The sequence below is a fragment of the Ascaphus truei genome, chromosome 22 (genome assembly GCF_040206685.1).
Source record: "Ascaphus truei isolate aAscTru1 chromosome 22, aAscTru1.hap1, whole genome shotgun sequence".
Classification (NCBI taxonomy): Eukaryota; Metazoa; Chordata; class Amphibia; order Anura; family Ascaphidae; genus Ascaphus; species Ascaphus truei.
The window spans coordinates 5,511,972-5,527,790 of NC_134504.1; the positions used below are offsets into that span (position 1 = coordinate 5,511,972).

At 52.7% G+C, this 15,819-nt stretch overlaps 1 protein-coding gene across 1 annotated transcript in view; it reads right to left on the minus strand.

Moving 5' to 3' along the window:
- The window catches only part of MGAT5B (alpha-1,6-mannosylglycoprotein 6-beta-N-acetylglucosaminyltransferase B), a 54,630-nt gene that overhangs the window by 13,746 nt on the left and 25,065 nt on the right, over positions 1 to 15,819 (minus strand). Inside the window, exons 4-17 of the mRNA XM_075579738.1 lie at positions 15,468 to 15,615; positions 14,745 to 14,854; positions 13,910 to 13,983; positions 13,011 to 13,178; positions 12,003 to 12,167; positions 10,755 to 10,924; positions 10,161 to 10,292; positions 7,715 to 7,848; positions 5,943 to 6,073; positions 5,285 to 5,290; positions 3,650 to 3,805; positions 2,531 to 2,677; positions 1,011 to 1,127; positions 598 to 672 (exon numbers count right to left, since the gene is read on the minus strand). Of these exons, the coding sequence (XP_075435853.1) occupies positions 598 to 672; positions 1,011 to 1,127; positions 2,531 to 2,677; positions 3,650 to 3,805; positions 5,285 to 5,290; positions 5,943 to 6,073; positions 7,715 to 7,848; positions 10,161 to 10,292; positions 10,755 to 10,924; positions 12,003 to 12,167; positions 13,011 to 13,178; positions 13,910 to 13,983; positions 14,745 to 14,854; positions 15,468 to 15,615 (1,733 nt within the window). The remainder of the gene's footprint in view (positions 1 to 597; positions 673 to 1,010; positions 1,128 to 2,530; positions 2,678 to 3,649; positions 3,806 to 5,284; positions 5,291 to 5,942; positions 6,074 to 7,714; positions 7,849 to 10,160; positions 10,293 to 10,754; positions 10,925 to 12,002; positions 12,168 to 13,010; positions 13,179 to 13,909; positions 13,984 to 14,744; positions 14,855 to 15,467; positions 15,616 to 15,819) is intronic.

Sequence of the window (15,819 nt, forward strand, 5' to 3'; positions counted from 1 at the left end):
GGGAGGGAGAGAGAAGATGGAGGGGGGAGGGAGAGAGAAGATGGAGGGGGGGAGGGAGAGAGAAGATGGAGGGGGGAGGGAGAGAGAAGATGGAGGGGGGGGGAGGGAGAGAGAAGATGGAGGGGGGGAGGGAGAGAAGATGGAGGGGGGAGGGAGAGAGAAGATGGAGGGGGTGGGGGGGGAGAGAGAAGATGGAGGGGGGAGGGAGAGAGAAGATGGAGGGGTCCATGTTAAAATGGACATGAAGCAGGTGACACCCTGTGTGTGCTCATTTGCATGTCATTACCCAGAGTCCCTGGCTGCAGCAGAAGCAGTGTATGCTAAGCGATAATGGGGAAGGGTAGGCGGGGGCAGACTTGTCTGAGACACGGGAATGTGCCCACACGTGGGATGTTTATGTGATATACATTGCACGGTGACGTACGCCATGATCTTGACAATCCAATTAGTAAATGCCATTCATATACGTGTCACCGCAGTGTAAGTGGAACGTCATAGCACTAGTCCACAATGGTCGGTTCATGCATCAGGGTGCCTGGTAGGTGACCCCTTGTGATGGGGTTTGGGGGGGGAGGGGGTAGGGTCACAGCGTCTCACCTGATGCTGGATGTAGGCGTGGATTCTCTGCAACATCCCCTCACTGGTGAACTCGTAGGGCAGGTACGGCTCCACCTGGAGAGGGGAACCCATGGATCAGGGGAGGGGGATCGGGTTAGAGCAGCCACCACCCCTAATTAAAACTGTCTCACTGAATGGAGAGCAGTCTCCCTCGTTAGGCTGTGTGGTGTGACGCTGGACTAGCAGAATTTGGGAAGCCCATGGGTGGTCCTCTTAACTGCAGCCACCTACCAGGGTGCAATCGTCATTGTTCTGGCCATGAAGTGCGGAGATCACACACGGTGACCCAACAACTAAACCCACCACAAGTCAAATGACCCTGGCACACCTGGCAGTTGCAGAGTTAAGGACCGGCGCCCACCTCCTCTTCTCCATTCGCAGGCGGACATTACCTTGCTTCTCATGATCGCCTTGATGGCGGCTTCAAACTCCTGCGTGTTGTTGTAATCGACCGTCCACACGTGGGGTCTCCCGATGGACAGCTCCATGTAGGGGTGCTGAGAGGAGACCTGTGTGGGTACGGCAGAGGCGTTGGGTCCCACCTTGAGTTATTAGGACCAGCAAATCTGACTCTAGGGCAGCGGCGTTCCACATTTTTGTAAGATGCAAGGAACCCCAACCCTCTCTAATAGCGCGCCTGAGATCAGATGCATTGTAAGAACCCCAACCCTCTCTAATAGCGCGCCTGAGATCAGATGCATTGTAAGGAACCCCAACCCTCTCTAATAGCGCGCCTGAGATCAGATGCATTGTAAGAACCCCAACCCTCTCTAATAGCGCGCCTGAGATCAGATGCATTGTAAGGAACCCCAACCCTCTCTAATAGCGTCTGAGATCAGATGCATTATAAGGAACCCCAACCCTCTCTAATAGCGCGTCTGAGATCAGATGCATTGTAAGGAACCCCAACCCCCTCTAATAGCGTGTCTGAGATCAGATGCATTGTAAGGAACCCCAACCCCCTCTAATAGCGCGTCTGAGATCAGATGCATTGTAAGGAACCCCAACCCTCTCTAATAGCGCGTCTGAGATCAGATGCATTGTAAGGAACCCCAACCCTCTCTAATAGCGCGTCTGAGATCAGATGCATTGTAAGGAACCCCAACCCTCTCTAACAGCGCGTCTGAGATCAGATGCATTGTAAGGAACCCCAACCCTCTCTAATAACGCGTCTGAGATCAGATGCATTGTAAGGGACCCCGACCCTCTCTAATAGTGTGTCTGAGATCAGATGCATTGTAAGGAACCCCAACCCTCTCTAATAGCGCGTCTGAGATCACATGCATTGTAAGGACCCCCAACCCCCTCTAATAGCGCGTCTGAGATCAAATGCATTGTAAGGAACCCCAACCCCCTCTAATAGCGCGTCTGAGATCAGATGCATTGTAAGGGACCCCGACCCTCTCTAATAGCGTGCCTGAGATCAGATGCATTGTAAGGAACCCCAACCCTCTCTAATAACTGTCTAACCCAGGGGGACTCAACTCCAGTTCTCAAGACTCCACCAACAGGTCAGGTTTTAAGGATATCCCAGCCTCAGCACAGGTGGCTCAGTCAGTACTAATTGAGCCACCTGTGCTGAAGCAGGGACCGACTGAGCCACCTGTGCTGAAGCAGGGACCAACTGTGCCACATGTGCTGAAGCTGGGATATCCTTAAAACCTGACCTGTTTGGGGGTCTTCAGCACTGAAGTTGAGCCCCCCTGGTCTAACCCCCTGAATTAGCCAATTGGGCAGTTTGGGGGGTTCTGTGTATGAGGGGGAATGGCATCAGCAGAAACAGGTGGGTGTGTTCAGCTAAAATTAGTAGTGGGAGCATTAATGAACTGCAGCAGTTGGGTTACCACCGGTTCTTGCCTCCTGCGCAGATAACGGGAGCCGGACTCTCGGAGGAGGCGCTGGGTTTATTTACCTCTCTGGAGGTCGGTTTCCCGCGGAAGAACTCGTGGTTAAGTGAACTATGCGGAGGGTTGAAGCGTGGCTGCAGGAACACGCAGCCATTGGCTATCGCTTCCAGCGGGGCTGGGCCTTCGTAGGGGAACCCAAAGCCAATGAAAAGCTGGGGGAGGAGAACCACAACATGCAGGAGCCAATCAGTGCGACGCCTTCAGGAGCCAATCAGTGCGACGCCTGCAGGAGCCAATCAGTGCGACGCCTTCAGGAGCCAATCAGTGCGACGCCTGCAGGAGCCAATCAATGCGACGCCTGCAGGAGCCAATCAGTGCGACGCCTGCAGGAGCCAATCAGTGCGACGCCTGGAGGAGCCAATCAGGGCGACGCCTGCAGGAGCCAATCAGTGCGACGCCTGCAGGAGCCAATCAGTGCGACGCCTGCAGGAGCTAATCAGGGTGACGCCTGCAGGAGCCAATCAGGGTGACGCCTGCAGGAGCCAATCAGGGTGACGCCTGCAGGAGCCAATCAGTGCGACGGCTGCAGGAGCCAATCAGTGCGACACCTGCAGGAGCCAATCAGTGCGAAGCCTGCAGGAGCCAATCAGTGCGAAGCCTGCAGGAGCCAATCAGTGCGACGCCTGCAGGAGCCAATCAGTGCGACGCCTGCAGGAGCCAATCAGTGCGACGCCTGCAGGAGCCAATCAGTGCGACGCCTGCAGGAGCCAATCAGTGTGAAGCCTGCAGGAGCCAATCAGTGCGACGCCTCACATCCCAATGGGTATGTGTCACTATGTCCCCCAGTGTAGGGACAGACGTTCTGTTACTGTGTCCCAGACATCGCTTGCTGTGCCTCAGTCACTCTGCATTGTCACCGCGTCACACTGGCAGGGACACACCTCACATTCTTTGTCCTGTATGTGTCACCTTGTGCCTTTGGGACAGACCCTGCGGTCACTTCTGCCCTCCGTCTCTAGGTCACTGGGTCACCTTCTATCTCAGACTCCCCCTGCAGTGTGAGGGACACGGCCGGTTCCCACGCTTGTCACTGCGACGGATGCCACGCCGCCGCCGCCGCTGTGTCACCCTGCACCCCACTGCCTGTCACCGTGGCTCTGATGTCCCACTCGCCCCCGTGTCACCTTAGCTTTCTTCAGCAGCTGCTGCAGGTCGTGCTGGGGGAGCAATCCGTGGTTCTTCACGAACACCGGCACCTCCGGGGGTCTCTGCGTCTCGTAGTAAACGGTCCCGTGGATCTCCATGTGCTTGTTCAGCACGTCCAGGAACGTCTCTTTACCCTGAGGGAGGGGAGATGTGGGAGAGATCTATTACAGGGCGGCCAACTCCAGTCCTCAAGGGCCACCAACAGGACAGGGTTTAAGGATATCCCTGCTTCAGCACAGGTGGCTCAATCAGTGGCTCAGTCGTTGACTGGCCATCTCCAGTCCTCAAGGGCCACCGACAGGTCAGGGTTTAAGGATCTCTCTGCTTCCGCACAGGTGGCTCAATCAGTGGCTCAGTCATCATGATTGAGCCACCTGTGCTGAAGCAGGGATATCCCTAATTCCATGAGTGCTGCTTGGCCACCCCATATCTATTATATTAATAACTTTATTTAGCGTGTTTCTCCCAACGGGACTCAGAGACCTTTTCAGTTACAATCCTTTAACACAGGATTGGAGCACGGGGTCTCCGGAGCTGAACACCATTAATTTCAGCTCTGCGGACCCCCTGCTTTCGGAGACACGGACCTCCGCTACCAGGGTCCCTGTAATGGCGGCGTTTCAAAGCTCCCGCACCCTGCAGACCAATAGGAAGCCGTGACATCACCCGGCGCGACTTCCTGTTGGCCGGCGTGACGCGGAAGCTTTAAACTTTGCCGCGATGCCGGCGCCCCCTTCGGGGATCTGCATCTCGGGAAGCAGGGGGCCCCGCAGCTGAAATGAATGGGGAGACCCCCGGCTTCAATCCTGTGTTAAAAAAATGACAATAATAAAAGGCGCAATAATGGCTCCTTTAAAGGTAATAAATGAGACCAAACCCAAGGAAAGATACCCCACAGGATGGGACAGGGCTGTAGCTATTAAATGGCGGACAGTTTGTGGATCATTAAATTCCTGGGGAAACAGGTAGGCCCGAGCCTGTTATAGAGTATACAGGTTGTGGATCATTAAATTCCTGGGGAAACAGGTAGGCCCGAGCCTGTTATAGAGTGTACAGGTTGTGGATCATTAAATTCCTGGGGAAACAGGTAGGCCCGAGCCTGTTATAGAGTGTACAGGTTGTGGATCATTAAATTCCTGGGGAAACAGGTAGGCCCGAGCCTGTTATAGAGTGTACAGGTTGTGGATCATTAAATTCCTGGGGAAACAGGTAGGCCCGAGCCTGTTATAGGTTCCCAGAGAGGCGTCTCTCGCACTGTACGGGGCAGACTGTTCCAGAGAGTGGGAGCAGCGCGGCTACAAGCTCGGGCGCCAAAGGAAGTCATAGGGAATTCTGGGAACTGTTAGGGGTCCTTCACCTGCAGGTGGGAGTGAGAGAATGGGGGTGTAGGGAACTAGAAGCTCTCTGATAGCCGGGACCCTGGGCATGTAGCGCTTTGTTAATTATAGGAGCAGTAAGTAAGGAAACCCCTTTAGTGAGCCACTTGCGCTAAGAAGTTAAAGGAGACTAGGAACCAAAAATAAATCCAATTAAAGTCTTCAACTTATTAAGAAGAAATAGAATAGAATTGGCTTTTGGGGCGGATGGAGTTGGACGCAGAAATGATAAGATACCTGTAGCTGTGTGGGGACGTCGAGGAGGCCGATGGGGGAGAGAAGAAACAGATGTGAGTCGGGCGTGTGGCAGATTATCTGTGAAACATACTCATAAATCGGTTAGCAGGGTGTAAGGGAACAAGGAGGAGAGGAGGGGGACAAGATAGAGGGGGAGAGGGGGGGAAGAGGAGAGAAGGATTTGAGGATGAGGGAGAGCAAGATAGTGAGGGATAGGGAGGAAGAAATTGAGTGGGGGAGGCAGGGGGGAGAGAGAGACAGGAGGGAGGGGGAGAGGCAGGGGGATGGAGAGACCGGAGGGAGGGGGAGAGGCGAGGGAGGGAGAGAGACAGGAGGGATGGGGAGGGGGAGCAGGAGAAGTTGGAAGAGGGACGGGGAGAGAGGAATAGGAAAGGCAGGAGGAGGGAGAGAGGGAGGGGGAGAGGCGTGAGGGGGAGAGAGGGAGGGAGAGAGGGAGGGGGAGCGAGGGGGAGTGGTAGGGGGAGGGAGGGGAGTAAGAGAGAGGGAGGGACAGAGAAAGTAGGAAAGAGGGAGGGATGGAGAGAGACAAAGTGGGAGAGATAATATGAGGAGGGGATAGGTAACTCACGAGAAGGGGAGACGGGAGACGGGAGGAGAGAAGGGAGGGGGAGAGGGGAGAGGGAAGTAAGCTTGCTACCTTCCACATGGCGGTTTCCTTTCCGTACACCACCACCATGTTCCTCACTTTGCTCAGAGCCACGTGCTGACGCTCCGCCTCATCCAGCTCGTCCGTCACGAAGCCCATGAAGGAGTTATCGGGGGTGTGAGCTGCGGAACGTGGGCAGGGTGAGGGGGGACCCATGGCAGGGTGAGGGTACACGCAGGGACCCGTGGGCAGGGCGAGGGGACATGCAGGGACCCGTGGGCAGGGTGAGGGGGGACCCATGGCAGGGTGAGGGTACACGCAGGGACCCACGGGCAGGGTGAGGGGACACGCATGGACCCATGGCAGGGTGAGGGGACACGCAGGGACCCGTGGGCAGGGTGAGGAGACACGCATGGACCCATGGCAGGGTGAGGGGACACGCAGGGACCCGTGGGCAGGGTGAGGGGACACGCAGGGACCCGTGGGCAGGGTGAGGGGACACGCAGGGACCCGTGGGCAGGGTGAGGGGACACGCAGGGACCCGTGGGCAGGGTGAGGGGACACGCAGGGACCCACGGCAGGGTGAGGGGACACGCAGGGACCCGTGGGCAAGACTCAGCAATATCTACCTAAGAGCGCTGTAACGTGTGCGCGGAATGGCAGAGAGGGGAGCAGTGACAGATCTGTGTGTGTTAGGGGCATCAGCACAGGAATAGCAGAGGGGGGAGCAGTGACAGATCTGTGTGTGTTAGGGGGATCAGCACAGGAATAGCAGAGGGGGGAGCAGTGACAGATCTGTGCGTGTTAGGGGGATCAGCACAGGAATAGCAGAGGGGGGAGCAGTGACAGATCTGTGTGTGTTAGGGGGATCAGCACAGGAATGGCAGATGGGGGAGCAGTGACAGATCTGTGTGTGTTAGGGGGATCAGCACAGGAATAGCAGAGGGGGGAGCAGTAAGTGCTGTAGCAGAGGCGTATTGCGAGGCAGGATGGAGGTGCAGTGACAGAACCGTGTGTGTGTGGGGTACATCTGCATACTCTACACGTGTCCTATCTGCATACTCTACACGTGTCCTATCTGCATACTCTACACGTGTCCTATCTGCATACTCTACACGTGTCCTATCTGCATACTCTACACGTGTCCTATCTGCATACTCTACACGTGTCCTATCTGCATACTCTACACGTGTCCTATCTGCATACTCTACACGTGTCTTATCTGCATACTCTACACGTGTCCTATCTGCATACTCTACACGTGTCCTATCTGCATACTCTACACGTGTCCTATCTGCATACTCTACACGTGTCCTATCTGCATGCTCTACACGTGTCCTATCTGCATACTCTACGCGTGTCCTATCTGCATGCTCTACACGTGTCCTATCTGCATACTCTACACGTGTCCTATCTGCATACTCTACACGTGTCCTATCTGCATGCTCTACACGTGTCCTATCTGCATGCTCTACACGTGTCCTATCTGCATGCTCTACACGTGTCCTATCTGCATACTCTACACGTGTCCTATCTGCATGCTCTACACGTGTCCTATCTGCATGCTCTACACGTGTCCTATCTGCATGCTCTACACGTGTCCTATCTGCATACTCTACACGTGTCCTATCTGCATACTCTACATGTCATATCTGCATACTCTACATGTCCTATTAACATACACTACACGTGTCACATTGACATACACTACACGTGTCACATTGACATACACTACACGTGTCATATTAACATGCACTACACGTGTCATATTTAACCCCGGAAATGATAGATGACCTCGTCCCTCACGGACCCCCCATACTTACGGAACATGGTCATGAACTGTTCGGGGTGCAGGTTCCAGTACCCCCAGTTGGTGCGGTAGCCGTGGAGCGTGGCGTATTCCTCGTGGTTATACGCCGGTTCTGTCCCAAACGTGTCCACCACGCGCAGGCGGCACCTGCAGGAGGGAGTGTGCGTGTCAGAACCGGGCTCTCACTGTCTGTCTGCATTAGGGGGGTCTCGGTATTAGGGGGGTCTCGGTAGTAGAGGGGTCTCGGTATTAGGGGGTCTCGGTATTAGAGGGGTCTCGGTATTAGAGGGGTCTCGGTATTAGAGGGTTCTCGGTATTAGGGGGGTCTCGGTATTAGGGGGTCTCGGTATTAGGTTGGTCTCGGTATTAGGGGGGTCTCGGTATTAGAGGGGTCTCGGTAGTAGAGGGGTCTCGGTAGTAGAGGGGTCTCGGTAGTAGAGGGGTCTCGGTAGTAGAGGGGTCTCGGTAGTAGAGGGGTCTCGGTAGTAGAGGGATCTCGGTAGTAGAGGGGTCTCGGTAGGTAAGGGGTCTCGGTAGGTAAGTGTTCTCGGTAGGTAAGGGGTCTCGATGTAGTAGATGGGTCTCGGTAGTAGAGTGGTCTCGGTAGTAGAGGGGTCTCGGTCGTAGAGGGGTCTTGGTATTAGATGGTAACAGTCTCAATAGTAAGAGGAGGTCTCTGTAGTAACTGGGGGTCTGTGTATTAGAGAGGTTTCTGTATTAGAGTGGTCTCGGTAGTAGAGGGGTCTCGGTCGTAGAGGGGTCTTGGTATTAGATGGTAACAGTCTCAATAGTAAGAGGAGGTCTCTGTAGTAACTGGGGGTCTGTGTATTAGAGAGGTTTCTGTATTAGAGTGGTCTCGGTAGTAGAGGGGTCTCGGTCGTAGAGGGGTCTTGGTATTAGATGGTAACAGTCTCAATAGTAAGAGGAGGTCTCTGTAGTAACTGGGGGTCTGTGTATTAGAGAGGTTTCTGTATTAGAGTGGTCTCGGTAGTAGAGGGGTCTCGGTCGTAGAGGGGTCTTGGTATTAGATGGTAACAGTCTCAATAGTAAGAGGAGGTCTCTGTAGTAACTGGAGGCCTGTGTATTAGAGGGGTCTTGTATTAGAGTGGCCTCTGTAATGGATGTGGATATCTGTAGTGGGTAACAGTCAATAGGAGGAGGTCTCTAGTAACAGGGGGTCTCTATTATTGAGTAGGTGTCTCTGTTAGAGGCAGGGGGTCTCGATAGTTTCTGGGGTCTCCGTTAGAGGATGGAAGACACGGTTTACTATTAGGTAATGGGGTCTCTATTGGGTCAGGGGTCACTTTTAGAGGAGGGGTCTCTGTCAGATGATGGGGGTCTGTTAGAGTATGGAAGCATGAGGGTTTGAGTTGGGTCTGGGGTCACTATTGGAGGATGAGAGTCTCGGTCGGAAGATGAGGGTCTCGGTTGGAAGATGATGGTCTCGGTGTAAGATGAGGGTCTCGGTTGTAAGATGAGAGTCTCGGTTGTAAGATGAGAGTCTCGGTTGTAAGATGAGGGTCTCGGTTGGAAGATGAGGGTCTCGGTTGGAAGATGAGGGTCTCGGTTGGAAGATGAGGGTCTCGGTTGGAAGATGAGGGTCTCGGTTGGAAGATGAGGGTCTCGGTAGGAAGATGAGGGTCTCGGTTGGAAGATGAGGGTCTCGGTTGGAAGATGAGGGTCTCGGTTGGAAGATGAGGGTCTCGGTTGGAAAATGAGGGTCTCGGTTGGAAAATGAGGGTCTCGGTTGGAAAATGAGGGTCTCGGTTGGAAAATGAGGGTCTCGGTTGGAAGATGAGGGTCTCGGTTGGAAGATGAGGGTCTCGGTTGGAAGATGAGGGTCTCGGAAGATGAGGGTCTCGGTTGGAAGATGAGGGTCTTGGTCGGAAGATGAGGGTCTCGGTCGGAAGGTGAGGGTCTCGGTTGGAACATGAGGGTCTCGGTCGGAAGGTGAGGGTCTCGGTTGGAAGATGAAGGTCTCAGTGTAAGATGAGGGTCTCGGTCGGAAGATGAAGGTCTCAGTGTAAGATGAGGGTCTCGGTTGTAAGATGAAGGTCTCGGTGTAAGATGAGGGTCTCGGTCGGAAGATGAGGGTCTCGGTCGGAAGATGAAGGTCTCAGTGTAAGATGAGGGTCTCGGTCGGAAGATGAAGGTCTCGGTGTAAGATGAGGGTCTCGGTCGGAAGATGAGGGTCTCGGTTGTAAGATGCGGGTCTCGGTTGGAAGATGAGGGTCTCGGTTGGAAGATGAGGGTCTCGGTTGGAAGATGAGGGTCTCGGTCAGAAGAGGAGGGTCTCGGTTGGAAGATGAAGGTCTCAGTGTAAGATGAAGGTCTCAGTGTAAGATGAGGGTCTCAGTCGGAAGATGAAGGTCTCAGTATAAGATGAGGGTCTCGGTCGGAAGATGAGGGTCTCGGTTGTACGGTGAGGGTCTCGGTGGGGTCGGGGGTGGCCCTCTCACCTGTATTTCCTGAAGGACAGTCCCATGTACTGTTTCATTTGCTGCATGCCATGATAATCCGTGTAGATGAGGTCAAAGGGTAGAGGCTCCATCAGGGGGCAGTTACCCCTCCCAGGAGGAACCCCTAAATAACTGAGGAGACATCGTTACATAGGAAGTCACAGCAACACATCCCCACAGATCATGTATCCCGAAAGTCCATGTTATTTGGGCAGCAGACAATATCGGCGGTGACATCTAAGCGACTTTAGAATGGACAGACTCATTGGGACCTTCTGTCTGTCACTGTGTACCTTCTCTCTGGCTCACCTTGTCACTGCACACAGCGGATCACATTGTCATGGTCCTATTATAGACTTCATGGGTCATAGCTCCTTCCAATGGACCACCTGTCCCTTCTGTCTGCGTCACTGTGTCTTCATGTGGTAGGAAGGACACATGCCATGGGTCATAGGTTTTTCTGGTGGGGCACCTGTCCTTTTGTCTGCGTCACTGTGTCATCATGTTGTAGGAGGGACACATGCCATGGGTCATAGGTCCTTCTGTCTGTCCCCATGCAGCAGGAAAGACGAGTTCCTTGGTTCCTACTCTCACCTCTGCAGTTCCTTGACAGACACTGTTATTTTCAGGCTGTGGCCCAACACGTACAAAACTGCCAGGATATCTGCCCACTGGACCATCTCACCCAGAGGACCACCCTTCAGCACCCGCGGGCTGAACACATCGCCGGACTCCTCCGTCAGGAAGCCGATGTGAACCAGGATCTGATGAGGGGAGAAAACGAGCAGGTGCCAGAGAGAGGAGGAGAGAGAACGTAGTGAGTGAAGGAGAGCGAAGACAGGTGGAGACAGAGAGAAATGGAGAGAAGAACAGAGGAAAGGGAAATGAGATTTAAAAAAAGGGGAGAGAGAGAGAGAGAGACAGGGAGAGAAGCAGAACGAAGGAGTTAGAAATAGAGACAAGGACAGAAAGAAAGCCAGGAAGAGTGCAGCAGATAAGAAGTAGAGATAGAGAGAGAACTAGGTGGATGTCAGAGAGAACCAATTAAGGAGAAAGAGAGAAAAGAAGAACTAAAAAAAGGAAACAGAGGAAAGAAATGCGACACATGAAAAAGCAGAAGGAAGAGTGTATGGGATGGAAGGAAGAGCGTATGGGATGGAAATATGGAAGGAAGAGCGTATGGGATGGAAGGAAGAGCGTATGGGATGGAAGTATGGAAGGAAGAGCGTATGGGATGGAAGTATGGAAGGAAGAGTGTATGGGATGGAAGTATGGAAGGAAGAGTGTATGGGGTGGAAGTATGGAAGGAAGAGTGTATGGGATGGAAGGAAGAGCGTATGGGATGGAAGTATGGAAGGAAGAGTGTATGGGATGGAAGTATGGAAGGAAGAGTGTATGGGATGGAAGTATGGAAGGAAGAGTGTATGGGGTGGAAGTATGGAAGGAAGAGTATGGGATGGAAGTATGGAAGGAAGAGCGTATGGGATGGAAGTATGGAAGAAAAAGTGTATGGGATGGAAGGAAGAGCGTATGGGATGGAAGTATGGAAGGAAGAACGTATAGGATGGAAGTATGGAAGGAAGAACGTATAGGATGGAAGTATGGAAGGAAGAACGTATAGGATGGAAGTATGGAAGGAAGAATATATGGGATGGAAGTATGGAAGAAAAAGTGTATGGGATGGAAGGAAGAGCGTATGGGATGGAAGTATGGAAGGAAGAACGTATAGGATGGAAGTATGGAAGGAAGAACGTATAGGATGGAAGTATGGAAGGAAGAGCATATGGGATGGAAGTATGGAAGGAAGACGGAGGTGGGGAATCAAAGAGATCGCTGGGCTACCCTCTTCTGCTCCTTCAGGGAGTCCCCCAGCTTGGTCTCCAGTCTCCGAGCGGCGAGCAGCCACTGAACCTCCAGCCTCCGCAGCCTCTTCTTCATGAAGATGAGAGACTCTTTGCCGGTTCCCAGCAGGTCCAGCAGGGAGGAGAGTTCTGTCCGGAAGGCTGCCTGGGGGGGGGGGGAGGGGGGGGAGGGGGGAGGGAGACACACGTGCATCAAGCTCCAAACATCAGGGGTTTATTACTAAAGTCTCTTGGCTGCAAAACACCAGATTCATCAAAGAAAAGGAATCCCACAGAGAGCAGCGAGATTTTCCCTTTGATGAATCTTTTGCACTGGTTTGGTCCCATTTTTGCTGCTGAAAGACCTTACTAAATACTTGCCATTAAAAGGCCAGTCCCTCCTAGGGGCAAAGTGTACTAATGGCAGTGACAGGGTTAAGGGGTCAGTCCCTCCTAGGGGCAAAGTGTACTAATGGCAGTGACAGGGTTAAGGGGTCAGTCCCTACTAGGGCAAAGTGTACTAATGGCAGTGACAGGGTTAATAGGCATTTTAACTTTAACAAATCACACTAGTATAATTATGTTTTAACTAATTTTCAAAACTTTTGTTGCTTCGGAGAGTTTTTTTTACCATCTTTACCTAAACCCTTTTGCGATAAATCGGTGTGTAACTTGCTGTACACACAGGAGAGGGTTGATCCAGACTATTTTTTTTTTAACTTTTGTTTATTCTTGGCGGCAGTATAATTAGTTTTAGCGAGATACTTGGGAAGAGCAATAACTACCAGATAACCTTTCTAACGAAGGACCAGGGGAAAACCGAAACATCGTCATTTTTACACAACAACCGAATAAGTGAACATCTCATTTCAAAGGGGAATGAGTATTCCCAAGGACGGAAGTATTGAGGTACTCAGCAGGTGGCTTAAGGAGCTGTTACCCCCTTTTTTGGGCCGGTGGGGCTTAAGAGCTGGCGACGGAAGCAGAAATAAATAACCCCATTAAATACCTGTTTTTTGGGAGGGGGTTTTGAGAAGGCGCTGATGGACTGATTCCTCCACGGAAGCACGGGGCAGAACCACTCCACCTCGCTCAGATACACCAAGAAAGAGCACTCGGTTCCGTCCACTCCGTAAAAGGTGTAACACGGGTCCGAGGTCCACCGTGACCGCATCCACTGAAACAGGACACGGGGTAAGGAGGGAGAGAGCAGCTACGCCAACCGTCAGCGTGTCAACCTGCCGGGATTCACCTCCAACAAGTCTGATCGAATGTCGGGCGCCAACATTAAATAATGAAGCAGCAGTTCCCTCTGCCCACCATCTCCACCCGCCCAACCCCCCCAGGAAGCCGGGGGGTTCCGGAGCTGGACCACATTGATTTCAGGTGACGCGGGCTACTTTCTGGAGGTTAAAAATCCCCATGGGTCGCGTCGGCCAATAGGGAGCCGCCACGGATGATGTCACGGTTTCCTAGTGGCTCACAAGTCTCGGGAGATTTAAACGGCCATTTTGTTTTCCCATAGAGGGGACAGTAGCAATGCCACTGTCTCCGGTCACTATCTCGGAGACCCGGGGATCCCTGAAGATTAAGTCAGAGCGGTTCAGCTCCGGAGACCCCTTGCTTCCTGTAAATGTATAAAAAGAAAGGGCAAAAACAATGGAATTGCCCCTTTCTGTGAAGTTATTGCGAACTTTTGGATTGAAATGAACTTTTTTTGCCAAAACAAAAAGATTGTGAAATCTGCCAATTTCGCACCTCTCAAAATCGCTCCTTAGTCTAGTAGCGTGTCCAAGGAATGCCAACCGCAAGATGGCGACTGTGCCAGCAGCAGAGTATGGAGTGCCAACCGCAATATGGCACTACACAAGCAGCATGGTGCTAAACAGCGTGCAGCGTTATACACACCTCCACTTTCCCGGAGCAGTCTGGGAATCGGGGGTCCCGGGGGATGTCGCAGAGATCCCTCTGACCCTCCAACGCTAAAAATACAGAGAAGACAATTCGGTACAGGGAGGCGACATGCCCCAAATATTTATAGGGTACCCCAAATATTTATAGGGTGCCCCAACCCAGCTGGAATTTACACTTTCCTTAAAGTGAATGGAACTCATCCCTTTTTCTCACCTGCAACTTAAACCAGAAATACTCATTTCCTGCCTTTTCTTTCCCTTCTATTTCTTTAATAATTTGTATATGTAAAGCGCGTGACGAGGTATAATCCGACGTTTTTACCAACGCTGGCAATCGTTTGGTGCTCCTGTTATAGATCTGCCAAAATCCTGACTGTGTGCCTAACATAATGGCCGCTTCAGTTTAGTGTAACTCGGCAGCTACAATGTATCCTTAGATTACGAAGGTAACGTTATCTATTGTTACAGCTTGCAGCTCAAACTGCTGGGAACATTGGCAACAAATTATCCCAAACAGGGAAGCATTATAAAGATCTTGCACTTCTGGGGAGGTGGGCTAAAACCAGCTATAGAGATCACAGGATGCTTTAAAACCCTCATTAAAAATGGCTTTAAGAGTGGAATAATAACAAAAGACACATACAAGATTTCACACGTTTTGCTGCTCGAAGGGTTGGGAGTGACCTTTAAATGTCACTTTGACCTTGAGACTTTTCTCCCTCATCCACAGAGCCGAGCCAGGCTTTGTCTGTGGCATTTGAAGGGCTCGATTCCAGGCGGGATCATACTGTGGTTCAGACTGGGGGTCCAGCCGGTCCCCCCTAACTCACCCTTCCCTCGCAGAAGGCTGTTCCGCAGAATCTGGTCCACCTTCGCCGCGATGTCAGACACATTCTGAGCTATGGCCTGGATCTTCTCCATCAGACTCATCGGCTGCAAACTGCAAGAGGGACACAGTGATACAGAGGGGCCACTGCACCCCATAACTCACCGCTTAGCTATCCTCTAAAGCCCTACTCGCGGGTCCAATCCATTTCTGAAATGCTTCTTTAGAAGCGGTACCACGCACCCAGGGTGAGCTGTACCACGGCTCATTCTGCTCACGTAGACACTCAGTGTCCTGTGATTTACTGCAGGAGCTGGTGACCCTGAAACCGAGTCTTCTGCTGCGGGGCAAAAACACACACACCTTTGCTCAGGAGATACCGTTACTGGTCTTTGTAGCAGTATATTAGTGAATTTTAATCTGTCATGGGAGTGGGGGGGGACGGGGGGTGGACCTTTTGCCGTTCCTTCAAACCTCTACTCTGGCCACGGAGGTGTGGGACAATGTAGCATCTAACCCGAGCAAGATGAAGGTAGAGGATTAATGGATGCAACAGAGAGTACGGGCAACCACACGAGAAAGGGAAAAGAGGTCACAGGAGACGGGGATGGAGTCTCAGTGAGAAGGGGACAGGGTCACGAGGTGGTGTCCATGAAGGTGGCCGTGTGACAGGTAGATGTATTGTATTGTGGGTGCGTGTCCTGCTGGAGGTCAGGGGCTCACAGACCTGTCCGGGGTGAAGTGTCCGGCCTCCTCCCCCCTGCGTGACTCGCTCGCGTTCTCCAGACGGGCCAAGATGTCCATCCTCCTGACCAGCGTCTCCAGCATCTCATTCATCCTGCGCAGAGCGCCGCGGGACTCCCCCGTGCCCAGCACTGAAACCACAGGGGACACACTCACTACCTCCTCTTTCTGCGCGAGATGCAGTGCCATCGTCCAGCCATAGGGTGACATGGTCAGAAGGGACCTGCGGCCCATGGTGTCAGACCTTCTCACTGCAGAGTGACAGTGACAGAGAACAGTGACCCATGGTCCAATTAGTCCTGGAGTGGCCAACTCCAGTCCTCAAGGGCCATCAA